General features: G+C 43.6%; 3 protein-coding genes across 12 annotated transcripts in view; 2 read left to right on the top strand and 1 right to left on the bottom strand.

Annotated features, from left to right (window-relative positions):
- RHOF (ras homolog family member F, filopodia associated) overlaps window positions 1–3,323 on the bottom strand; it is a 30,626-nt gene extending 27,303 nt beyond the window's left edge. The window contains exons 1-3 of one of the 3 annotated variants that reach the window (XM_080985286.1): window positions 3,181–3,323; window positions 1,785–1,831; window positions 6–112 (exon numbers count right to left, since the gene is read on the bottom strand). In XM_080985286.1, the coding sequence (XP_080841412.1) occupies window positions 6–112; window positions 1,785–1,831; window positions 3,181–3,308 (282 nt within the window). In that variant the 5' untranslated portion in view covers window positions 3,309–3,323. Of the gene's footprint in view, window positions 1–5; window positions 113–1,784; window positions 2,363–2,385; window positions 3,131–3,180 lie in introns of those variants that run through there. The other 2 variants (XM_080985290.1, XM_080985289.1) reach the window with 2 other exon arrangements.
- The window catches only part of LOC308465401 (uncharacterized protein), a 321,144-nt gene that overhangs the window by 238,297 nt on the left and 56,153 nt on the right, over window positions 1–26,694 (top strand). The gene's annotated exons all lie outside the window — the stretch shown is intronic.
- SETD1B (SET domain containing 1B, histone lysine methyltransferase) overlaps window positions 1–26,694 on the top strand; it is a 67,934-nt gene that overhangs the window by 16,362 nt on the left and 24,878 nt on the right. For 3 of the 6 annotated variants that reach the window (XM_080985015.1, XM_080985011.1, XM_080985012.1), the window contains 5 exons: window positions 4,343–4,497; window positions 4,924–5,022; window positions 5,384–5,654; window positions 10,156–10,268; window positions 13,509–14,684. In XM_080985015.1, the coding sequence (XP_080841141.1) occupies window positions 4,343–4,497; window positions 4,924–5,022; window positions 5,384–5,654; window positions 10,156–10,268; window positions 13,509–14,684 (1,814 nt within the window). Of the gene's footprint in view, window positions 1–3,826; window positions 4,095–4,342; window positions 4,498–4,923; window positions 5,023–5,383; window positions 5,655–10,155; window positions 10,269–13,508; window positions 14,685–26,694 lie in introns of those variants that run through there. The other 3 variants (XM_080985013.1, XM_080985014.1, XM_080985016.1) reach the window with 3 other exon arrangements.

Here is a 26,694-nt window from a genome sequence, read left to right as displayed (position 1 = left end):
CCTACTGTAAACAAGCAGAGAGATGCCATCAGAAAGCCCACTCTCGTCTGACAACAGACCACGCATTCCCTTGTCAGCTCCTCCTCCTCGATCATCGTCGAGCTCACCCTTTCTAGGGTTCATGGGGGGGGGGGGGCGAGGAAAAGAAAAAAGATTAGCAATGCCGGGAGACCTGTTTTGAGACACGTGGTAAGGAGTTAGAGACCTGTTCAAGAGATCAGTCCCAGGACGGCTTCTCCAGCCACTAATCCAGCCAGCAAAGCCATGCCTGAGAAAACAGTCTCACTGCACTGCAGAAAGCCGCTCTTTGCATTTACCAACTGATTTAGAGCCTTTATCGAGCTGCTTGGGTTATGCAGCAGCTGCCTGCCCACCATAGTCTTCATTATTCGCATGCAAAAGAGGAGGGGAAAGCCCGTTTTCAGGTTTCTAGACACAAAGGACCAAGGCCGCCTTTGTCTTCTGCTAAACCACAGGAGCGCCCTGTGTCTTTAAGAGCCGGGCTGTTCGCCTGCCCCTGGCCTCCCCTCCCCCCCCCCTACGTCTTCCCCCTCCCTCCCTCCCTCCCCCACCCACCCCCGGGAGTGCCGAGCAGAGCAGCAGGCAGGAGCTGGAGCCGCGCCAGGATCTCCTCTTACACGCAGCCTCGCGCTCGCTCCTACGTTTCTCCTCGCTGCTGCAAAAGCACTTGCACGAAATGGCAACCGTCCTCTCTCTCTTCCCCACCCCCACCAGTATTAACAAGGGGGGGAAAGCAGACAGAAGAAAACCGACCCTCTCACTCCTGCTTTACTTTTTTACAAACCTCACACACGTTTTTAAAAGGGGGGGGGCGGGAGAGAGGAGAGAGAAAGGGCTCTGTCCTGCATTGCCCGATAAAAACAGCCCTGGCGAAATCAAGCGTTGGTGCTGCCCCAAAAGCAACAGCCGCAGCAGAGAGAAGACAGCCGCCATTACGAAACCCGGCTTGCTCGCCCTCAATATGGAGCAGGAACAGCGAAGGCTGCCTTGAAAACGAGCCTCTTTTCACGGCACCAAAGCCAGGGGGTGACTTGGGTGCAAGAGGCAGTGGCTATTTCTGCAAATTAAATCTCTCTATCAAAGCCAGCTGGAAGTTTTGTTGTAGCTGTAGCTCTGGAAAAATCTGCTGCTGTGAAATAGCAAGCGCGTCACAAGCTTTCCCAACAAAAACAGTACAAGGCTGCCAAGCGACTCTTCTTGTGCAGGGAAAAAGAAACCTCCATTTTGGATTTTGTTTTTCAAACCAGGAGCCTCTCAAGATAAAAGAAAACTCCTTTACAGTACATATTAGCAAACCAGGGTCTCCCTTTACTGCTCAAATTGCTGTTGTCCCCGAAACGCCTCTGTTGTAAAATGAAAAGAAAAAAAAGCCTGCAGTAACTAGAGGGAGAAAGACTTCAAACTAGTTCTCTACCACTTGCGTTTATTTGTTGGTTTGCCTTAAAAAAAATCCCACCTCTGCCTGCAGATTGACTTTAGGGGAACAGTTTAGCATATCTGTAATGCCATTATGGATTTGCAGAGAGAAGCTCTTGAAATCAACAAGGATGCAGCCAAGCAAAGCACTTTGTTACAGGAGGCTAAAGAAAGGAAGTAGCTTTTGGAAATAGATATAAAAAATAGATTCTGAATATGTACTTTCAAACAAGAACGTTAGCTACCTTTCCCCCCCTCCGAAAGTAACTCGGATATCCGCCTTGGACGAAAACATTTGCTGCATAGGCCTGCTCTGTTTCACTGCAAGGGCAAAAGGCTTTACTTACCCGCACACCATAGTTGAATGCAGTTCTGAAGGTGAAGTTGTGGGAGTCTGGGGTTGGGATTTTTTGGGGGGAGGGGGGGATAAATAAATTTCTAAATACTGTATACGTTAAGTTCTGTATCATCACTTCTATTTTATAACCTTGCAAGTTATTCGATCTCGTTCAGATTTTTGTATGGCTTTTGATTAAAAATAAGTTAATACATTTACTTATTTCGACTAATAACATATAGTTAACTTTTTAAAAAGACTCCGGACTTCAATCGGTAAATTCCTCTGACAGATTTACTCTGCACATAAGGACGCTGCATGTCTTTCCTTCCCCTCTCCCACTCACATTTTTAACATGATCTCAAACATAAATCGCTACATGTTAGTGTGAATACACCTGGTTAATAGTTACTGTATGTAAACATTTTAAGCATCTCTAGCTAAATATTTTTTATTCTTAAAAAGTATCTCAGAAGCAATTGGTTTAGATAAACAAGACAAAAAATGACATGCAGATGAAGGCTGGAAAAATAAATTAAAGGAGAACTCCAGTAACATTTAACATGAAAAACTACACTTAGCAAGAAGGACAGAATGGATTGGGTACTTACAATGTAAAAGGAAAAAAACTTTTCCTAATGATTTTTTTTGCAAGAATTCACGTTTCCTACATCTATATTTAAAACATTACCTTGTTAGCAGGAAAGGATTTAACTTAAAAGATGGCCAGGAATTTAGTGTTTAATACAGGAAGCTACATCTAGAGATGTATTTGCTCAGGCAAAGAAAAGCTTTCAAAAACAAACACCAAAAATACATATGTATTTACTTTTTTGGTAACTCAAAATTGTTACTGCTGACATAAGGGCGTGCCATGACCTAGTTATATACAAGACAAAGATGGGTTCCAAATCAAAGGGAAAAATCCAGATCTTTTTATAAAATCTTCCTTCTTCCTTTTAGTCCTCTAAATGTTGTCAGACATTAACACAGACACTGAGAAGTCCTGAAATGGATGGTTGTGGATTCATTCAAATCAAGTATCCCCTTTTGGAACAAAGGAAAACCCAGTTGGCCATTTAATTCCATTGCAGAAAAATGGCTGCCTGATCTGTTGGCCTCTCCTTAGCTGTCTGCTGAAGGATGTTTTTAGATCAGCGTCTAATAACTCAAGCCCAATGGAAGCTGCGCGCTGATTGGCTGCGCCCGCCTGGTGCCTTTAACCAGCCAATTACCTAAGCACGGCCAAATTACAAACCAAAAGCACAAGTCGAGCTAAAACAACACGAAGCCCCAACAAGGCGACCCCGGGAGGAAAGGAAGGCGAAAGAGGGAGAAGGGAAGGGAAAGGAGGTGGGGGGGAGATCCAAGGGAGCCTCTAGCTGAAACAAAATGGAAGGTCCGACCTGATTGGCTGCGCAGGACCTTTAATAAGCAAAGCTGCTACTCTCCTTCCTCCCTCCTCCGAAATTGACAAATTGTAACAAAACGGGGGCGCCCCCCGCTTCTCCCCATTCATCGGAGGTGGAAACATTGCCGCGGCTTCTTGCAAAAGTATCCCTGCCAAGCTCGCTGCCCCGGTTAGCTCCCTGGGATGTAACTTGCAAAAGAAAAAAGGGAAAAAGAAAGAAAGAAAAGAAAAGAGAGGGGGAGGGGAGGGGAAAAAAAAGCTTGAGCCTTTTGGAGCGCCGGGTGTCTTGTGGGGAGGGGGTTTCTTTTATTTCCCTCCCCCTTCCCCGTCCAAAAAAGAAAAGGGGAAAAAAGGCGGTGGGGGGGGGGGGGGCTTGTCCCACCTATGTCCATCTTGTTTAGGAACAGTTTGGCGCTTAGGTAAATGTAGCCAGCAGATTCCAAGGGGATTTGGCCCCGCCGCTAACTGGGAGGAAAAGCCTCGGCGGGGCCGCATCCTGCTGGGAAAAATGCATGGCCCTTTATTTGGGGCGGGGAGGCGCGGCCGGGCGGCCGGGCTGGGGGCTTTGCAGCGCGATGCAGCTGCTGTGAATGTGCATTCGGTTGAGGGCGGTTAGCCATTAGCCGAGCTCCATAGCGGTGAATTGTGGGATGCCTGAGAAGCAAGCAGAAAGCACACACACAATATGTGTTGGCTCGCAAAAAAAAAAAAAAGAGCGAGCGAGCGAGGAGGCAGGAGGCTTTCAAAACCCATGTAATGTAGCCAGCCCAATGTGAGCAGAGGAGCTCGCCTTTCGCGGCCAGGAGACGGTCGGGCACCGAACAGCGATGTCTTTCAAAGAGATCAAGGCAGGAGAAAAAGCCAAGCACCCCGAAGACCATGGCAAAAAGCAGAGTTCAAGTGAGATGGGTATTTTCTCTCTCTCTCTCTCCTCCTCCTTTCTCCCTCGCTCTCTTTCTGGTCTCGCTGCCTGCACCCGGGAGGGGGGACACCCCGGCTCGGCGTCTGGATGTGCGGTCTTTTCCCTTCCCTTCCCCCCACCCAGCTTGACGGTATTGCGAGGGGGGGAAGGAAGCAGTTCTGAAACGGGAATCTTTCATATATGTCTTTTTTTTTTTTTTAACTTCGTTGGTTGCCCCCGCTTGCTTTCTCCTCAGGTTGGATCAACGGAATGGAGAGCAGCTCCCAAGCAAGCACCTCTGCCGAGAAAAAAAACCACCATTGGAAAAGTTACAAGTTGATTATTGACCCAGCTCTGAAAAAAGGACAGCACAAACTCTATCGTTACGATGGGCAGCATTTTAGCATTCCTGTAAGCGGTCGTTATTTTTTACAAATGAAATGTATTGTGATATTCTCTTCCCCCAACCCTGGTTTGTTTTATTCTAGTACCTCGCCGCCCTTCTAAAGGGTGGGAAGGAGGAATTCTTAATGACCTGAAAAATGAAGATTGCTACAAAATGTTCAGGAAACATATTAAAGTTACACCCCCTGACAATGTAGTCTGTCAGAATCAGAAGATAATCAGAAGATAAAACCTGCATCTTTCTTTTCCTGTGATTCCCTGCAGAATTGCTATTTGACATGTGTGTGTCTGCCCTGCCTGGAGAACATTCTCCTCAGTTTTAAAGGCTGTGGAGTAAACTTCCAAATTTCATGGGGTTTTTGGTTTTTTGTTGCATCCGTGGGTTGTGTCTTTTTTCAAGCTTCATTCAATTTACTCCCCTCTCCTCCTCAGAACCCGGGTCTTGCCCCAGTGGATTGTGTAAGAGATCCAAGGATAGGGCGAATATGGACCAAAACGAAAGAGCTGGAACTCTCTGTCCCTAAATTTAAGGTACATGCATTGAGAACTGTGGTGTCCTTGATATAAATCTAATTGCATCTTTATTCATATTGTTGAATAATTCATTCACCGGTGTTATAAAGTTGCAAAATACAATTGAGCTTTCTGCCTGTCAAAAGTGTGTTTTATTAATAACTCAATGGAGTTATTTAAAACAAATTTTTAAAAGTTATTGCTGAGGCAAAAGTTCAGTATTTGTCTGTAAATTGCAGTGGAAGGGAAATACCTTGAAAGTTCAGTAGTTGCTTCTTAACCCTCTCTGCTCCAGGTGATGTGATTGCTTACAGTCCTTAACTTTGCTCTCTCTGGCTTTTAATTTCCTACAACACTGTGTGCAAAAACAAACCTACAGATCGATGAGTTTTACGTGGGGCCGGTTCCTCCCAAACAAGTCACTTTTGCCAAGTTGAATGACAACATCCGTGAAAACTTCCTGGCTGACATGTGCAAAAAATACGGTGAAGTGGAAGAAGTGGAGATCCTCTACAACCCTAAAAACAAGAAGCACCTGGGAATTGCCAAAGTGATCTTTGCCACAGTCAAAGGAGCCCGGGATGCAGTGCAGCATCTACACAACACATCGGTCATGGGCAACATCATCCACGTGGAGCTGGATACGAAAGGTGGGGAGCTGGTTCTGAGCATCATCTTCCTTCTGTTTGCTCCTCTTCCCCGCCTCTCTCCTGTCCCGTAGTGAGATGCATTTGCAGATTGGATGGGGAGGGCTAGTAATTAATTTAAGGGTGGTGGTGGAAGCTATTAAATGACTGTCACTGCATTTCCCCCTCAATCTCTCTGCTTTTCTCTGGGCCTTTGCTAGTCACGTGGAGCTGAATGTGTTGTCTGTTGCTAGGAGACAGTCCTGTAATTTACAAAATGCTGCCATCCTCTCCATTTCACTCAGTCACTCATGCTGACACTTGGCTTGCCAAATGGTCCCCCTTTGCCCCTTTGCCAAAAGTACCTTTTGCACTTAGCTGATAACACACCCACCCACACCTATAGTTATAGAAAAATGAGGCTAAAAATCATTTTAGAAAATGCCTGAAATTTATCCTAAAATAATACTCTAAATTAGATTCCAGCAATGTTCTTGTTTTTATTTAATCATCCCATTGCGGGCATTTACATATGTACAAGAGGCTCTGTAAAAGTGTTGTTTTTTTCTTCCATTGACTCTTAAAGGGACAGTAACACTCCAGATATTGAAAGTAACTGGTCTGTAGTGCTAATACCTTCAGACAGAAGCAGTGTAGCTATGAACTCAGCTTTTATTTATAAGTTCTTCAAACCATACTGAGGCTGCAGTCCTAACCCCAGTTACCTGGGAGTAAGCTCCACTGAATTCAGCACAACTGACTTCTAAGAAAGCATGGTTAGGTTTGCTTCAACATTTAATTTTTTGGGGTCTTTTTTTGCTGTATTTTTCTTTTTTGCTAAAGCAGTGAAGCATATATGACCAGCATGTTACTTTTAGCATATAAGTGCTAATTTGTCCCCCACCTCTGCCATAAGACACCTTTCAGTTTTGCAGCTTAATTATAAAAAAAACCCTAAAACTATTTTAACCCTTTAAAGGAACATTTTGGAAAGCATGAATAAATAACATGTTATGCACAATGGGACAGTTTCTAGTCCCTTATCTTTAAAAGTGCTTATGCTAAAATTTTAAAACTGCAAGTGTTCTGAACTCCAAAACACATTTGACTACGTCTTGTTTTTTTAGTTAGTGCACTGCTGAATCTCCAGCTGCAGTTAAATGTTCCTCTGCATGGTTTCTTATGTTGTGAAATGAGGATTCATCTATGCATGGTAGATAAAGTCATTAATAAAATGATAAGAAAAAATTGTTAGAACAGGTCAGTTATCATCCAGTCTTTTATCAACATTTATTCTGAGTTACTACCATATCAGGGAATGAGAACCACAGCTTAACTATCTGTAAAGTGGTATAATCCTAAATTTTATTGGAAATATATTTGACTGAACTCAGTCAGGCTTACAGCCAAGTTGAGAATCAGGAAAATTTAACATAACTGCTTTATAGTTTGAGCTGCAGCTGTGTTAAAACCTGTGTTGATTTTTAAATGTATTTTTAACAAGTTTTCTGTAAGCTTCCAGAAATCCTTTGAAATCCTTATGATCACATCCTTCTCAATTTCTGACATTTCCACCATTTGTGACTTACCGGTAACTAGTTTCCAGACTACCATTGTTTACATGTAATACTAGATATAAAAAAGCAGAGGTATAGATGAACAGCTGTTTGGCCCACTCTAGCCAACTCTTTTATAAAGTTCCTTTTTTAAAAAGAAAACCTGATGTTAAAGGGAGTACATGGTATCTAAACGACTACTTTAACTGTGATCTGATGAACTCAGAAGACTAAATCCTAGAGAACATAAATTCTGTTCACAGGCCTTAGAATAAAGCTCTGTAGCTTTAAGTGAGTCATGTGAGGTGAAATTTAGACCTTGGTCTAAGAGCTTTGCTGCTGCTGCTGCTTGCTGCTGTTGCTGCTTTTTGTGTGAGATAAGGACTCTCTTGTGTTGTACCTTAGTTTTTGTAACTGGGGTAGTAATTACCAATTACAACTAAAACACAGGATCAAATAATTTAACTGTGTTAGGAGCTAGTGTAGGCGGAGGGACCAAGCAACAAACAAGGAAATCTCCACTTAAATTAATTCAATCATGCAGACACCTCCCCCACCCTCTCCCCAAGCCTCAGTCCTTGTAGCTGCAAGATGGGGATAAGAATGCTGGCCAAAGGATAACTAAGATAATGTATGTGAAGCCCATGGAGCACTTACATGCAATATAAATAAGTTTATTTACTGCACGTCTGTACCAGCCAATAAACGAAGTTCTCTGGGTGATTTGCAGTAAAGGCTAAAAGAATACAGCAAAACCTCCAAAACAGAGGTTACTAACAGGTTCTTACACTGCAAACCACTGGGTGCCTGCAGGGGGCTGCTTTACTACTAGCTTGTTCAGCACTTGCACCCTGGGGCACTGGATGCTCCTGTTTTATTACTGCAACAATGCACCAGTGGATGCATACAAACCGCCCTGTTAACTCACATCTGAGGCCCCCTAGTGCCGCTGTGTCCAGCCAGGTGCCTTTGAGGCTCCTAGGCAGAGCATGGTGGCGGTAGCCTTCTTGCACTCTTGTTCCTGAGTGGCTGGGATTCAGAGGTATGCTGATTTTGACCCTGGAGGTAAGACATGGACAGCCTTATCATGACGTGGACAGCCTTATCCTCCATCAATTTGTCTGATCCATTTTTAAAGCTGTCTTAAGTTGATGGACATCACCACACTATGTGGAAGTGAATTCCACAGTTCAGTTATGCATTTTGGGAAGAAGTACTTCTTATTGTCTGCCATGACTCTCCCACCATTCAGCTTCATTAGATGATCCCATTGGGTTCTAGAAGTATGAGAGAGGGACAAAAACTTAACTCTTTTATAAACCTTTATCGTGTCCTACTTTTACACACCTTTTTTCTAAACTAAGAAGCCTCAACTCTTGTAATCTTTCCTCATAGCGAAGGTGCTCTGTCCTCTTGATCATTATTGTAAGCCGCTTTGAAGTTTTTTTACAGTCAAGTGTTAGATAAGTATTGTGAAATAAATAAGTAATAAATAATTGTCACTGCCCTTTCCTGCACCTTTTCCCAGACCTACAAGTATTCTTTTTGAGAAGTGGCAAAGAGAACTGTCCACAATACTCCCAAGTGTGGCTACACCATAAATTTGAATAAATGCACTTCAATATTGACAGTTTTATTTCTTGCTGACATGAATAGAACTGTGCTTAGTTATGGCGTGTGTACCCTCATCCCCAGCACGGCTCTGCTGCTTGAATGGCATTGTTCCGGTTGTACTGGGTTGAGTTATTGTCTGTATAACACCATAACTTTGAAGAAGGAACTGGTTCCTGCTCTGTTTTCTCTTTGCACAGCCGACCCTGGGATTGAGCTGCTAGTGTCTTGGACCCTAAAATTCTGGCAATAGTTTGCTGGCTGCACAACAAGGCTAGCTGTTTAGCTGTGCAGACTGACTTTATTCATGTTCTTTATGCAGAAGTAAGTCATGCTGATTTCAGCAGGGCTTGTTCCCAGGTTAGTGTGCATAGGATTGCAGACTTCATTTTAATAAATAAATAAAGATATATCTTTTGTCAACACTGCTACAAGGGAAGAGGACAGTGTAAAATAAACAACTGAATTTATAGATGACTAGCAAAACCATCAATAAGCTCATCAAAATACATACGTATTTACTTAGTTGGCACTGTCAGGGGAAGCAGGTGCCTTTTTTAAAAAAGACAAATATTATAACATTTTTACTGATCACATACAATGTGCCTTTTACAGAAAAACTGATTTGATGTCTGATTCCTAGTGAGCTGGGCTTGTGGAGTTTGAAGATTTATCACATTTTACCATTGAATGCAGACACATTTTTACTATAAAATAGTTTTATCCCTACAGCTGTTAAACTATTTCTCCTCCCTTGAGAACATGTTGAGGAGAGGGAGGCCAGTTCTGTGAAGAAGCAGTCCTGAGTTGAAGACACATGCTCTCCTTGATAAAATGCACCAACATGGCAATAAAAGAGGGGACAACTTTGTCTTGTCTAACCCTTTTCCTTTACTACTTTGTGTTCTGTTATCCCTCCCCACTCTTGAAGCAGGCGATCTGGAATTGGGTCATCTGCCTTTGGAAGTAGGGAGCCAGAGTGGTGTAGTGATTAGAGACTTAAGGCTAGGACTGGGGGGACCCAGGTTCAAATTCACGCTCTGCCATGAAATTCACTGGATCACCTTGGGCTATTCACTCCACCTGGAAGGGTTGTTGTGAGGATAGAATGAGAAAAGGACATTGCTCCAAGTCTGCTCCAAGATAAAAATCAATCAATGAAGCACTCTTGTGCTTATGTGTACCACAAAGAGGCATTTTTTTTGCTTCACTTGGCCTAACAAGCTGATACTGAATACTTCAAGAGAGTCAGAGCTGGCGCCTGTTCAGGCTTGGTTTGCAGAGAGACTTGGTAAAATGTGGATTCTAGATGGAATTGTAGTGTGTTCTTTTTAATAAAGTTGCTGCTGTTTGTCCAGGTGAAAAGCGCATGCATTTCTATCAACTTCTTGTGAATGGACTCTACACCCCTCAGACTCTACCTGTGGAGAATGAGCCGGACGTATCGCCCACCGTGAATGAAACTGCGCAGGTACCTTTTCACTTACTTGTGATTTAATGGCACACACTGCGTCTGTTGGGGAATTCTGAGATGATATTCATTTACAACAAATGGTAGTTTGCCTGCTGTTGTCAGTCTCCTCAAGAAATGCATTCTTGACGTTCCTGTCCAGACATCTGTCATCTCCAGCCTTCCTTTTCAGGGGGCTCTTGAATGGAGGGCAAGTCCTTGTGAAGTTCCAGATACCGCTAGACCTTTTACTAGATCCATGGAACTGTTCCAAGCTGGAGTCTGATTCTGGACATGACAGTTGTGTGTAGGTGCTATGTATGGAGACTGGCAGGCTGGATTGCTTCCTGTTTGTCCTTATTAGGACTTCATGTTTTATTTAAATATTTTGAGTCAGATGAGTTAATGTAACAGGAAATGAAAAATAAGATATTAACAATGACCCAGGTAATAATAATTTTGATTATCAAATTTGTAAGCTTTACATTTAACCTTCATAGAACTGTAGAGTTGGAAGGGACCCCGAGGGTCATCTAGTCCAAACCCCTACAATGCAGGAATCATGTCCATCCAACTTCTGCTTAAAATCCTCCAAGGAAGGAGAGTCCACAACCTTCCCCTGTGGGAAGGAAGCAGCGAGGGTGAGAGGCACGCAGAGACAATATCTAGACCTGCTCCAGTTGGACTGTGTTTTAGTAGTTTAAAATTGTAAACCACCTTAGGTGCATTGGCAGAAAGGTGCTATATAAAATTTAAGAAAGAAATAATAAAACTAGAGATCCTGTTCTGGCTTCTTTCTGTTGTTGGACATTTGAACTCATGAGACTTGAAATAGGTGTGTAGGAACTAGCTGTAAAGGCTGCCTCCTTCCCAATGTCCTATTTTGCTCCCTTAAGATCAAGTTGTTTGTGTGGAGGAGGAGGGGAAATTTCTCAGTGATATTTAAGTAGTAGTTAATAATTGAAATTTTATGCTGCGGATTCAGTTTTTGGCACAGAATGCCAACAAAGACAGAATGCATGAAATGCTAAAACTTCTTGTTGAGTAATTTCGGTCATGTTCCAAAAAAATCTCTACTAATGGAACAAACAGAATATGATTTTGTGACATGGGGAGTTCTAGGTGCAAAAGTGGCTGAGTTTGAATTTAATCCATGTGGCTGCTTGTCTGGCCTGCTTGCATAGACTATTTTGCGGTACCGGAAAGCCCCATTCAGTGCAGTCAAGCAAGCTGATGCGGGTGTAAATTAAGTAAGTTTTGTGGGATGTGCTCCCTCGTAAACCTTTGTAGCACTGTGCCCTTTATAAGTGTTTAAACATTTTCTGTTGAGGCATATGATGAGTACCTTGAAATATCCATTCATTTCTAGTTGCTTTTATTTAGGAACCTACTTCCTAGTTCAGTAAAGTGTATTTTGCCCAAAATTGTAAGTGCTTCTCTGCTGACATTTTCTGTCATTTGCTCAGTCTGTTTACTCTGAATACTTAAATTTCATAACCTTTATTTTCATCAGGCAAATGTAAAATAAAAGAAATCTGCTTGCTTTTGGTTTCTTCATTTTCATTATCCCTTTTGTTTCCCTTAACATTTCTTTTGGATGTTTGAATAAGAAAGCTGTAATGATTGCACCATAATAGATCTACAGCTTGTGGCACTGAGCTCCCTCTGTTGAGCAAGGTTCTGCCTTTCATTGAAATCCATCAAGTGAACTTAGGGAATGTTCACGTTTGTTTGTTTCTTGACATGGGAATGGCATTTCTTCTACAGTCCTGAGTAATGTCACAAATTAAAGGCTGCATTCAGACAATCCTCTGATCAGTATTCCTTTCCCCCTTTCTCTTGTGTAGGGATCATAATTTATTACTTTGTCCATTGTTCACCATTACATCCAAACCCACAAACTTGAGTGAGCCCTCCAAACTACAGGATTGTTAACAGTGCTTTAATACTGGTTGTTTTTGGTTTGGACATAATGACAAATCTTGGCATTATTAAATCAAGTGGTACAAAAATTAAGCCCTGTCTGTGAGGGTACAGGCGGAGTGTGTTGGGCACAGTGCTCATTCCTGATCCTACAAATTATGACTCAGAAGATTTTCTGAATGGGCTGCTAGGGGTTGGGACTCCCTTCTTGACCCTGGCACCACTGCCTGCTTGCATTCTTTGAGCCCTGTCTACGCAGCAGGAAGGGGAAGGCAGCTGGAGGCTGCGCTGTGAGCGTTGGAAGGTGCCCTGTGATGCCGATCAGCCAGCCATGTGCCAGCCTGTCGCTGTTTATATTGTGGGCAGCTGATCCTTCAGCCATGCCGCACTCCCTCACTTTGTGTTCTTCCCTTATCAGTCGCTAGTGTTCATTTCTCTTTACTCCCCCTCAGATTTATCTGCATCAGCCACCACACACTGGGTTTATTTACACAGGGATTGCAGGGAGTTCTCGCCATCCACCGCTTGCAACAACCACTTAAGCAGATGGTCTAATCATAGACATTTGTTTCTTCATCTGAGAATAACAGTGGGCTAACAATGTCAAGTCCTTTCTGCTGACTCCCACGGTTACTTGATGTCCTGATTCCTTTTTAGTGTTTGATCATATTGGCTATGGATTTACTGTTGCCATGTTAACTTCAAGATCAATTCCATGGCCGTTCATGAAAGATGGGGATAGAGTCATTTATTTTTTACAGATACTGCCTGGTCGAATATGTATTAGGTTTACTGTCGTCATAGTTCTCGAACCTTTCATTTTATTTTTCTGTGAACTTCAGAACTTGGAAATGGTCTATTTACAATAATTGAAGAGGACTTCAAAGTAACTATTAATTGACAGTGATCAGTTGGTTGTGCATGTGGTTCTTAAAAAATCAATAGCTGGAAAAATTCCAGCTGCTTTGAACATGTTTTTGTTCAAAGATTCTGGGTTTGTTTGTTTTTTGTTTTTTACAACTCAGCCAAATTCTCTTATAGTTGGTACATTTCATTAACCCCACCCCACCCCACACAAACATGAACTAGAGGTTAGAAAACAACAACTGGTAGATTAGATGAAAGGATGGTTTCAGGAACCTTTGTCCATTGTAGGGCTAGTACTGATGCCTGCCACTCTTGATCATCTTGCAGCAGCAGTGTTTATATGTATGCTTGTCAAGTAGCTCCTTAAGTGTTCCTTGGATGTGTGCATAGCTAGGCCCCCTGCTCAAGTCTTAATGTTTCCAATGGCACTTCAGAAATGTATGCATATTTTTCTGTTTTCCTTTTTTGCAGCTGGCTGAAACTCTGAAACAATTAAAAGACAACAGTGCTTCTTCTGTGGGATCATCAGCTACCCCAAACAGTGGTACCCCATTTTCCCATGATACCGCCTTTTCCAGTTGTCGGCAAGATACCCCAAACTCTTACAGCCAATTCACTCCTCAGTCCCAAGGAACCCCTCTTACCCCACGCCTGGGGACTCCATTTTCCCAAGATTCTGCGTACTCTAGTCGTCAGACAACACCTGCGTACCACTTTAGTCAGGACTCTGGGTATAAACCCAGAAGACATGAAACAAAATTTACAGATGCTTATAACAGACGCCCAGGCCACCATTACGTTCATAATTCAGCTGGTGTTTTCCGAGGGTCAGAACATCAGTTCAGTGCATTCAAATCCCACCCTCAAGAGGCTGTGCAATTTTCCCACACTCCTCCTTTGAGCCACACAGGTTCTTCGACTTTCAAGTCCGCTTTCTCCCCCTACCAGGCACCCACAACGTTTCCCCAGCCTGAAGAGCCGCAGTTTCCCCAAACTTCTAGGGATTCTGAGTACCGCCGGCCGCCACCAACACCAACGGAGATGGCAGTTGAAAGTAGCACCGCTGCCACTGTTGACTTTGTTCCTGTGAAGGACAAACCTGAGGAGCCCCCAGCCCCACCTGAGCCCAACAGTCTCAATGAACCACCTGTGGTACCCTTCACACAGACTCCAGAAAGGAGCGAGACCCCAGGCACCCCAACCACAGAATCTGAAATTCAGCACAACAGTTTAGACTCAAGAATTGAGATGCTCTTAAAAGAGCAGAGAACAAAGCTATATTTTCTCAATGAGCATGACTCGGACAATGAGATTAGAATGGAAGGTAGCCCCATCTCCTCCTCCTCCTCCCAGCTTTCTCCAATTGCAACATTTGGTTCCAACTCTCAGCCCAACTACAGAGCACAAACCCCTTCCTCGCGTCCTTCCAGCACAGGCTTGGAGGACATTAGTCCAACACCATTGCCGGATTCTGACGATGAGGAGCCAATACTTGGAATAACTTCTCTCTCTCAGAATTCGAAAGGAATGCCTGATGCTAGCCTGACTCCGCTTGACCAGCTGAGTAGGACTTCCAAAACAGAGTCCTCTGAACCTAAAGAAATGTTGCCTGATAACGATAGTCCAACTCCAGAAAAAATGGAAGAGGTAAGTGGTTCAGATAAGCCTTACTTACATATGTGTAAGCGGTGTGGAGAGCTTTGCATTTCTGATTTTAAACAGGTGCAATTCTCAGCCCAAGAATTGTGTGTAGTATGCGTACAGGCTCTGACCCACTTGTGCACGATGGGCACGCGTGTGCCGTTTTCCGCACTGTGCAGGGGCTGGGCAGACTTATGCATGTCCTGCTGAAGTGCACGGTGGCCAGGAGTTGCCTGTGTGCATCTGTGGTGAACACCCATGTGCTATAAAGTGTTTAACTTATAAAACAAGATGTGCTTAATTTGTAAGATGGGAGACTTAGCCCTGCATGGATGTGATTCCTTTGTATTGGAATTGGTTAGGAGTATTCCAGAGAAGGTGTGGTGCATGATCCGAGGCCTTGTGTTGAAAATTCCCTCTCCACATCAGCTGGGTTGACTGCTGGGACAAGAAGGGACCTGCTGCTGTCTCTTTTCCATGCTGCTGTTAAATCTCCCATGGGAAACAATTTTTAGCCAGGTTGTGCTATTGTCACTTGGAAGCCACCACCTTATTTCAACAAGCATTTGGTCTGTCAAGTTGTAAATGTTTTTAGGCTCCCTGGAGTTGTAATATTGTCTGTTATCTGCTAAACTTGTGACATATTAAAGTAGTTTCCTTCTAAGCTGTCATGCATAGGATTCAGTTGTGCATCTGCTTCAGAGTTGGATCTCATGAAATGCACTCTTCCTCACTGCAGTATCTTTTCAAACATGTTGCTGTTTGTGCCTTCTCCTTGAGTCTCTCAGTCATTCTACAGGGGCTTATGACCTTTCCTGCTCCATAATTAAATATGAGCAATTGGTCTTTTTAAAAATTCATTTAAAAATGTGTATAAAACTGAGAACAATTACAAAAGATAAAAATTAAAAGATGACAAACAAAACTATAAAATAGGCACATAGAATGCGTATAGTTACACATGAGTTAAAAGAACGCTGATAGTGTTTACCTGAACTTTGTTTAGTTCCATATTTGCCAGCTTGTAATGAGGGTTGTCTTGAAAATGATGCTGTCTGTGTAACACAAGAATGCAAAATCATATAAAAAGTGAAATAAAAACAGTGAGCTCTCCCTTTTTAAATGATTGCAGATTCTAGCTTAATAGTTTGCTTTTTGTTGTTGTCATCTCCCCTCCCCTTTCTGGTGGGACTGAATCTGAAATAATGATGTACTACCCCTGTAGAAATGTGAGCTGTTGCTTTTCCAGCTTGCAAATGAGATGGAGAGGAGTGCCAAGCTTTAGCCTATGAAGAGGCTGGGAAAGCAGAGGCTCATGTTTCAGCCTATTGTGAGGCTGTTGTTCATAGCCAGGCTTTCAGAGAATTCCTCAGCAAGAGGAGGGAAGCAGGGATAGACGAGGTCTCGGTAGGAAAGAGGGTAGGCACTTTCAGTGTCTCCACCTTTCCATCCAAAAGGAGATTTCTTTCTCCTGTTTTTTTAAAAGGAGATTCCACAATCTGCATTGTCTTCTTCATAATTCACATAAAAGAGGAAATGTATGCTGCAGTTTTTCTGTGGATAGCAGTTTCTGTAGCTGTGAGTGTGTTGGCTGTGACGTCTAGGATATGTTATTCTAAAATGAAGTAACAGCATTGGGGTGCAATTTTTATTGTCTTGTTGAAGTTATAGCCCCACTCTTCATTGCATAGCAACCCCAGGGTGGGGTACTGTAATTCTCTTTCCTATGTATGACCCATCCCATGCCTTTTCAGAGCTTTGTTTCTGAACAGGAACATTGCCACAAGAAGCATCCTGCATCCGGATTGGGCCAATGACCCTTCTAGTCCTGCATCCCAGTTCACAGTGGCCAGCCAGATAGGAACTCTTCTGCTCATGTTCCCCCAACAACTGGCATTCACAGGCATGTTCTGAATGGGGAGGGGCTGCAGCCCAATGGCCAGGCATTTGCTGTGCATGCAGAAGGTCCCAGGTTCAATCCCTGGTATCTGCAGATCGTACTGGGAATGCCCCTTGCCTGATGGTTTGGGCAATATTAAGCAAAATGGACCAGTTGTGTGATTTGGTGTAAGGCACCTTCCTGTGTGCTGCCTCTAAGACATCCCTGGAGCGAAGGGTGGGAAGATAAATCAAAGTCACCAGGTTTTCTTCTCAGTGCCTGCATTCTAGTATTAATTTCGTTTATCCTTGCAACAAGAGGCTGAGGTTGCTCTGTCTGACAGGCAGAGAGGGTGTCATTCTTTGGACCACTCAATGAGATTTGCTGCCAATAGATGATCAGAATATATACTTACCATATCTAGGGCCAATGGTCTATTCCACACCAATCTCTCTCTCTCTCTCTCTCTCTCTCTCTCTTTCTCTCTCTCTCTCTCTCTCTCTCTCTCTCTCTCTCTCTCACACACACACACACACACACACACACACTTTCCATAAGCTATGTACAGTATTGCTTCCAGGGCCGGCCCACACATGAGGCAAGGTGAGGTGACAGCCTCAGGCAGCTGAATCCACAGGGGCAGCATATCCCAATGCAGATGGTTATTTCCCCCCTTCTTCTTGATGTAGATTTTCACTCACCCCTTCTTCCCTGGTGGGGAGTGGGGTACGATATTGTGGTTCGCTTCAGGTGTCAAAATGCCCTGGGTTGGCCCTGAATGTTACAGCAGTTAAGCAGACTGTTGTGCTCAAAGGTCAAGGGGCTTTTCTACAACTGACCACCTGGTTTATTTTTTTAAGAGTTGGATTCTAACCTGGCTCCCAAGAAGGCAAAGAGGCTCTACATTCAGCTCTGGAAGTAGACAATGTAGTGGACTTTCTTTATGATCCTTTCTTTGTATGCATCTTAAAATTCCTGTTATCGATCCCTGAAATAGCATCACTGGAGGCTCCAGTCCAGTACATACTTACCTGGCAGTAAGTTCAATCAAACTCATTGAGACTTGCCTCTGAATAAACATGCACTAGATCAGGCCACAAGTGTCTTTTGGTCAAATGGATGCTGTAGTAACTAAGGTTAAGAGAGGGAGCATCTGTGTTTAAGGAAGCACAGAGATTCAGTATGTAGGAAAATAATAATAATAAAATTTTATTTATATCCCGCCCTCCCCAGCCGAAGCCGGGCTCAGAGCGGCTAACAACAGTAAAGTAATACAACATTCTAAAATCATTTCATTATAACATCAGCTCAAATCAAATTAATGGCAACCATTGGGCTAGAGTTCTGTGAGGATTGCCAAAGGAGGGGGTCACAACAACAAAGGAACCAACGACAAAGGAAGGAAAAGTGGGAGCATGTTTTATTCTGTGTTAGTAAATCCAGTCACAATGGCAAATGTGTTAAAATTGCCACTTGTGGAGTCCATTGTAACTGTCCTTTTTATGTAGAGCTATGTAGTCACATACTGAGATAGAACTAAGCCATCTTGAATATGCACATTAGGAGAAATAACCATTCTGAAAGAAATGATTAACTAAATAACCCTAAAATGCTAGGCTGGACAATAAATGATCCATTCTGCACTATTACAGCTTACTGATTCTGTTTAAAATGGTGACCATTACACAGGAGGTTATTCTAGGCTCCCTTATGGCAGGGGCTCAATATCCTCAGGTTTCCCCATGTGCTGTCCTGGATGACCTGCTCCAACACAGTTTGGTTTGCCCAACCAGGAAGGAAGCTGGCTAAAGTATGTGGCATGATCTGTTGAACAGATCATAAAAGTAGGTATGACCCTTTAAAAAAAGTCATGATTCCATCAGAGGTGAATCCTTCCTTGTTTATCTGTTTTTACATGGTAGTGCTTGGTACTAGTTGCTCTGTGAACTGCATGAGATCTGTACTTCAGAAACTCTCCTGGAATATTACCTTGCTTTGAATTTTGGCAGTAATGGTTATTTTTGCAAGGAATTAGGAAATTAATATGATAGGATATGGGTGGCCAGCCCTTATGCTGGACTGGTGTGGTCCTGTCTCCCTGGTTCAGTAGACCAGAGACAAATGCCCCAAAGTGTGGGAGCCCTTTTGGTCTAAACCAAGTGGCAGAGTTCAGTACACCACCTCCTGGATCAGTCAATGTCAAAGCCGTTTGAGCTCCTGTTGGTTTCTTTAGCTGTGAACTGCCAGAGTTTTCCCACCCATGGATGCTACTTGCTAGCTCCATAGCCCCGCCTCTTGTCTGCAGGAGCCAATGTACTTTTTATTGGAGTTGCTTATAATGGATTTCAATTATTATTTGAATGTTTCAGATAGCTGTTTTTAACTGTGCAGTTTTTATTGTTTTATTCTTTTTTAAAACAATGATTTTTTTAACAATCAAGGAATATATAATTGTATGAAATAAATAGTTTTGGAAAAACAGAGTTCAAATAAATAAAAATAATACAAAATGATTGGTATTATAACGATTGATATAAAGAATAGCAGACCTCTGTTGTATGCAGTAATGCCCTCTATTTATATTCAGACTGTGGGTGCCGTTACTTATGTAGCCAAAATAGCACTAGTCACACACAAGAATGAGGAATCGGCAAATATGCAGAAATACAACAGATTTTTTTTTGGGGGGGGCACCCTAAAAGTTAGGGCTGAGCCTGCTCAGTGGCCTCAGAACAGTTTATTGTGGCAAGAAAACAGGGAGAATGGAATGGCATATCTTGTTGGAGGGCATGGCTGGCTTAGTGGAGCAGGAACATATGGCACTGCAATATTTTGTTGCAAGGTCCACTTTTTCTCTGTCAGCATCTTAACTGTACATATTCAGTACAGGTGCCCTCCTGCCTTACTGGTTAAATACAATTCCTGGTTCTGTAGCAGTTTGCAAATAAGGCTGAATTCCATATCACCATTTTTATTCCTGCTCTTCCTTTCAAATATTATACTAATTCAATTTGCAGGTTCGTATGCATTCTTTCATCCACTTATATCTCTCACTTTGCTTAAAATTATTATTGCCATGTATTTGTGTTGATGGACATTGCCACAGTCTATGGGAAAAGTCTGCCAAGTAGCCAGTGAACTTGCTTCACACATTTTGATGTACTTGGAAGTGCTCCCCATTAAGTTGCATCTATTATTGGAAGGAATTGGTGTAGCTATATTGGATGAAGCTCCCTCTGTGTTCTGCCTCCCTGTTATCCCTTTGCAGTTCCAAATGCATGTGATATTCTCTCTTTGCCTCCTGTTGTTTAGTGTTGTGTCATTACATGCTGTTTAACAGCTGCTGCAATTCTGCTCTGAAATCGGTTGTTTCAGTTCTTTGGTAATAGATTCCTCTTTCTGCATAGACTATCTTTATCTATTAAAGCTTCATGTGTGCTTTTTGAAGTGCCCTTCTCATACAAACTTAATTTCCACAGTGGGATTCTTGCTCACCCCTCCCCCAGTGAAAATTTTACAGGATTGGCTTCAGGCAGTGGGTTGTCTTACGTCCATTCTATTAGCAAGAGGGAGCAAGGCAAGAACATACAAGAATTTGGTGATTAGGAGAGAGATGGGGAGTGTGACCCTGTTCTCCTTGATCTCTTGACTCCTTTCGATACCAGGGTGTCCTTCTGGAGTGACCATGAAAGTTGGTGGAGGGATGTTGTTCAGCCTTGTGGAGACATCGTTGTAGGGTTTCACTTTTATGCTCCACAGTATTTAACATCAGCATAAAACTGGTCGGGATCTTCTGTAGATTTGGAGTCATCAGTATGCCAATAAACTGAAGCTTAATCCAGATAAGACTTGAGGCACTATTGCTGCTACAGGATTGGAAAGTGGGAAGAACTTGCTCAGCAATGAAGCAGACAGGAGGATGGCTCTCTTCTATCATATTAACTGTAGAAAGTGTAGAAAGTGTGGTTGTAGGCAAGAGTACCTCTTTCGCTCTCAGGTGCCAGATTAGACTTTGAGGCTTTCAAAGTTTGCATATTACACAAAGTCTTCTTACTGTACCTTCTTAGAAAGCAGCAGTGTTGGCTACATATCACTTCTGCCTTTTCTAAGAAATTTTATTCTAAGTAAGCTTGAGGGTAGTGATCCCTGGAATTGTTCTTGCTGTGATTTTTTTGTTCATTTGGTTAAATTAGTTGTTTTGGATGTATGTATTCATTTTATAAATAATATTAAGCATATGTTGAGAAATGAATTTGTCACAAATACATTGACCATCCTATTAATCTACTTTCAGCCCAGATTATTATGAATCCAGATAGCAGAGCTTTTGAATGTGATCTCAAGGTCACCCCTGGAGTACAAGTTCCATTGAAATCAATAAGACTTGCTTCCATGTAGAAGTGTCAAGGAATCTTATTTTGCTGGGTCTGGGGGCTCAGTTTCTAACAAGAGAAGGTCTGACACCACCGTGGCTCACACCTCATTGGAAACTGCATCCTCTGACCTTGACATCCTTATATCTGGTGCATGATGGGCTACAATGTGGTAGTGAGAGAACCACACTCTGTACATGTTTAGGAGCATACTTGTTTTTATTATGACATCATTCTGAGTCTGCGCCTTGTAACACAGAATAGGTTCCAAACCTAAAGTCCGTTTGGATTTTTTGCAAACCTAGTAAGAGGAAACTGGTTTTATGGCTAAGCAGAGTGTTCTTTTATACGATCTGCAGAGAAACCAGAGTATGTGAAGCGGAGTGTTCTTTTCACTTGAGTACCCATGGCTTAAAATGTAGCAACAATGAAGGAATAGTTGTTATTATTATCATTGTTGTGGGGATTTTTTTAGCGGGGGCACATATTGCCAAGGCTCCACTCCTCCAGCATCTGAACAGGGATATGGTATTAAAGTTGCAGGCTTCCTCTGTTCCTGTCACCTGGTTCCAAATTAGGAAAACATGGGGTGGCAGGAGACCAAGTGCTAAATATTGCCTTGCCCCATCCTATGTTAATGGCATGGCAGTTTTTTGCAGAGAAGCGCAGTTATTGCCCAGCTCTCATGGCTCAATAGAGCAGCAATGCTGAGAGGCTATTGTGGTTGAGAATTTGAGATACTTCTTCGTCTGAAGGGGGTTCATCCTAAGTGTCTTGTTATCGTGGTGTTGCAGACTTCACAATCTGAGTCGCAAATCGTCTTGCAAATGTGCAAGCCTTCATTGCTGGTCTTCTTGCTATCCTTTTCCAGAACTTAATGAAATGCTGTCTGCTTTTCCTGACACCCACAAAGTTGCTGAGCTTTTTCAAGGAAACCACCAGAATTGTTTGTTGCCATACACCCAGGTTTTCCATGACATTTTGCCACATCCCCCTCCCCACCATTTTTACACCTGAAAACCGGAACGTGTCGGGAATATTCCTGATGAATGGCAAGCCTATGTCTGGTGGAAGTTGTTCTGCAAATGAAATGGCTCATTTTAAAATTCTGCCCTTTTGACTTGGAGCCTGTTGGATCCCTTTCAGAAGCAATGGGAGGGTCTGTGTATGCTTTGCCTCAGTTTCTTAAAAAGAAATGTTGCAACCCCTAGAAAGTTTTTAAAAATCAAAAACGGATTTGAGGAAGAGCAAAATCCAACAGAGGTGCTGAGTACCTCTGAAGACCAGTTGCTGAGAAACAAGCAGCTGGGGGGGGGGTTGCCTTCCTTCCCTGGAAGGGGGGGGGCGAGGAATGTGACAGAGCCATCTTTGTTAAACAAGGTCTGCCCCAGCAAGGCAATTCTGGTGCTTTTGCATTTCCTTTGGTTAGCTGCTCTGAATGCCCCATTCGTGCTCTCTGGTCTTTATGTGCAGTCCCTGGGTATCCACGTAGCATTGTCAAGGTGCCAGTTAATTCTGTTACGTTAGAGCAAAGGAGGATGGCCCATGGCCAAAATTAGAGCGCCTCCCTCTTCTTTATCCCTCAAGAAGGGCTTTGTCATCCCCAGGAGTGTGGATATCTCCTCTCCAGAACAACAGGTGTAAGAAGGGCATGGACCACAAACCAGAGTCTTAAAAGTCTGCCTCTTGCTTGAGCCTCTGGTGCAAAACAAAGTTGTTGTTTACGAACAAGGGGCATTTTGCATCCCTTGGAAATTCCCTCTTTTGAGAGAGGTGAGTGGCTTTGCTCTCTCTGCAAGTTCCCCGCTGTGATCAACTGATTCTCTCCCTGCTCCCCGCCCCACCGGCCCCATTTTCTCACTTGCCCCTTTTACCAGTTTCTCTTGGTAAGAGGCGATAACTAATTAGGAAGCTGCACCTGAGCCTGCCACATTGTGTGGCACAAACACCAGCACGGTGGCATTTCTTTACAAGCCAGTAGTCTTGGGACTGTGTTGCAGTTTCCAGGGGAATATCTCCCTCCACCCCTCTGCGTCTGGAAAGCTCAGTTTAAATTTCCTCTCGTGAGAGTTTAATAAAGCACTGTAAACGAGGCCTTTTGTTGTTCAGTTTTCTTTCCTTCCAGCAAGGTGTAGTATTGTATTTTAACAAGCATTTGGATTGGGGTGCAGCAGCAGCAGCCCAGCCCTGTAGGTAGATGGCAGGTGGCAGTTGCAAACCATGTGCTTTGGCTCAAGAGGGCCGGTGTGCTTCAGAGCACTGGTGAAAACAACCCTAGACGGAGAGGACACACTGTCTGGCTGCTTCTTGGAGAATAAACAGCAGATATTCGATGCAACATCTACTCTGGAAGGAGCTGCTGGTCTTCTTTGTTTTCTTGCTGCATGGTTCCAATTGGTGGTGGTTGTTGTTTAGTCGTTTAGTCGTGTCCGACTCCTCGTGACCCCCTGGACCAGAGCACACCAGGCACTCCTGTCTTCCACTGCCTCCCGCAGTTTGGTCAGACTCATGCTGGTAGCTTCGAGAACACTGTCCCCCCATCTCATCCTCTGTCGTCCCCTTCTCCTTGTGCCCTCCATCTTTCCCAACATCAGGGTCTTTTCCAGGGAGTCTTCTCTTCTCATGAGGTGGCCAAAGTATTGGAGCCTCAGCTTCAGGATTTGTCCTTCCAGTGAGCACTCAGGGCTGATTTCCTTCAGAATGGATAGGTTTGATCTTCTTGCAGTGCAGTCCATGGGACTCTCAAGAGTCTCCTCCAGCACCATAATTCACCAATAGGTACTATGCCAAAATATATTTGATATCTGGATAATGTAATGCAGGCTTCCCCAACCTGGCACCCTCCACATGTTTGGGACTGCAACTCTCATGAGGCTCAGGCAGCGTGGCCCAGTGGGCAGGGATGGTGGGAGCTGTGGTGTAACTGGAAGGCATCAACTTGGAGAAGTTGCAGAGAGACTTGTTGGACTTTGAGGGAGGCCTGCATTCTGGCCTCCCACCTTGTACTGAAGCTCACTGGATGGCTGTGGGCCAGGATTGATGGATTGCATTTATAGCCACCTTTTCCCCAAGGAGCTCGATGTGGCGCACATGGTTCTCCCCCTCCTCTTTTAATCCCCACAACAGTCCTGTGGGCTAAGTTAGGATGAGAGGCAGGGACTGGCCAGAGGCCACCCAGCGAGTTATGGCTGAGTGGGGATCTTAACCCTGGTCTCCCAGGTCCTAGTCCATACTCTGTTATGCTCTACTACAGGGGCCTTTCTGCAGGGGCAAAACTAGGCACATACACTATGTAAAATAATGAAAAATTTACTATCCCCCCCCCTCTCTTCCCCACCTCTCTTCTCCCCCTAACCTCATGCTGTCATTAACTTTAGTGTCTCACATTGAATGTAACATCCATTAAAAGGACTTGATGAACTGAAAGTTTAATCTTCAGTTAAAACAATTTTTAAAAGCTAAGCCATAGCATTTTTCTTCTACATTCGCTCTCTGCCTAGACCCTGTTTTTCTTCCTCCCTGGCTACACCCTGCTTTCTGCATTTGTTCTTTCTTACTCTCCATGATTTCTCTTGTCTTGAACAAGCTTTTTATCCTTCTGAATTTTATTTTAATTGAACCCTCCTTAATTGACAGCCTCCTCCTTCCAGCTGGCTTTCTTTTGATTTTTGGTATATTTCCCCACTCCTGCTTCCTCTCCCATTTCCCCATCATATTTCTAATGTATTGCTTAAAATAAATTTTGGATTGCAAAACTTGTCCCCTCCATGCATGCAGGTCAGTTTCCAGCCATGAAGCTGTTGGAGGCACAAGGGGCTTTTGCAATGTTGCCTCTGCATAAAGTTCATAAGGTTTTGGTGGTAGCTTTTAATTCACCCAACTTGCCTTCAACCCATCTGTGATTCCTATTTCCTGTTTCAGAATACAAATGGCAAATATGCCCATATATTTAAATACTGGTTAAAATATTTCCTGTGCACTTCCCATGCCCCAAGGTACTCTGAGCTGCCCACAGAGCTGGGGTGGACTTTGGCTGCCATGCGTTATATGGGAAGGGTTGCATTCTCATAGACCGAGGCCAGCAGTTTGGCACTGGGCTTCACCTGGTACATTATGATCTTGCCAAAAAAAGACACAACTTTTTGTAAGGGGGAGAGAGAGGCAAAGATGAACCAATCTAGAGTATAGCATAAGTAAAATAAGTCAGGAAGATGTGTCTTTTTCTGTTTCTTGACCCACATTCTGTGTATCAGAGCATGCTATCCAGGCTTTTTCTTTTCCTATATTCAAGTTATCCTCAAGTTCCACTTTCCAGCAGAGATGAACGGAGCCTTTTTTCCCACCCAGGGCCATCCCTGGAGGGGGCAAATAGGGATGATTGCTCCAGGCCCTATATTCACAGAATCGTAGAGTTGGAAGGGATGCTGACAGTCATTTAGCGCAACCCGCTGGAATTCAGGAATCTCGGTTGAAGCATCAATGACAGGTGACCATCCAACCTCTGCTTAAAAACTCCGAGGAAGGAGAGTCCACCACCTCCCGAGGGAGCCTGTTCCTGTTGATGAGCTCTTCCTATCAAAGTTCTTCCTGGTGTTGAGTTGGGATCTCCTTTCCTGTAACTTGAAGCCGTTTGGGTCCTACCATCCCACTCTCTCCTGGCACTGAGAGCCATGACTGGTGGCCCTGCCGTTTTCTGTTCACTCAAGAGACTTTCCACCTCCTCTCTTGCTAGAGCAAGGCAGGGAGGGTAGAAGCAGAGGAACTCACCGGTTGAAATGTGTGAGAGAGACTGTTGCTGCTAAATTGGTGGCAGAAAGTAAGCCAAGGAGGAGGGGGTGCCATGAAAAGGAAGAGAGGCAGTGGGGCTCTGTGCGCTGTGTTCTTGCTCCAGGGACAGGCCCATTCTAGTAGTGTTTGCAGCATGTTCACTAAAGGGCTTGTTGAACTGAGCAACAAACACGCGCAACCCACCTTTTTTTTGCAAATGTGCCTTTTCTCCTCTCTTACTGCTATTTTATCATTTTAATCTTCAAGCTGACATGCCAGCTTCATTGCACTTTGATCTGACATGATAGACCAGGCAGGGCCAAACTTGGCCCTCCAGATCTTTTGGGGCTACAATTCCCATCATCCCTGACCACTGGTCTGTTAGCTAGAGAGGATGGGAGTTGTAGTCACAAAAACATCTGGAGGGCCAAGTTTGGCCATGCCTGTGATAGACTACTGCTGCAAGAAACAGCAAAGGGTGGTTTCTCCATTTTTGTGGGGGACAAACTGAAGTTGAGTGAGAGCATCTCTTAACCTGAACTTGTTAGGTAGCCTTGGGCAAAATTGGGCAAAATCTTGGGACTTCTCCATCCAAGATGAAACTTCCATTGACAGCTCTGTGTGGCTTCTTTCCATATTCAGTTTTATATTCTCTCACCTTCCTATGACTCCTGAGTTGTTCCTAAGCAGAATCAAGAATAGGTAAGGGTTACAGGAGAGTTTCTTGTGATTATATGCTGTCCTTCGCTGATTTAAACCCATGTTCTTTTTCATTTAGCCACAGGCTGGTAAAGAGCACATTTCTTTCTGTAAACTTTGCTTTTTGGAAGCAACTGCCCTCTGGTGGTAGTAAATTGATCAGCGGATACTTGATGAAAACCAGATTAGATTTCTGGATTGCTTTTAGTGTTACATTTCGAACTGGGAATGCTCATAGTTAGGGGGAAGGGTCCAAATAGTGAGTATTAAGATGACCTTGTGGAAAAGTTCTTCAGGT

Source organism: Podarcis pityusensis (assembly GCF_964106645.2).
Source record: "Podarcis pityusensis genome assembly, chromosome: 16".
NCBI classification, from domain to species: domain Eukaryota; kingdom Metazoa; phylum Chordata; class Lepidosauria; order Squamata; family Lacertidae; genus Podarcis; species Podarcis pityusensis.
This window is presented reverse-complemented; position numbering and strand designations above follow the sequence as displayed.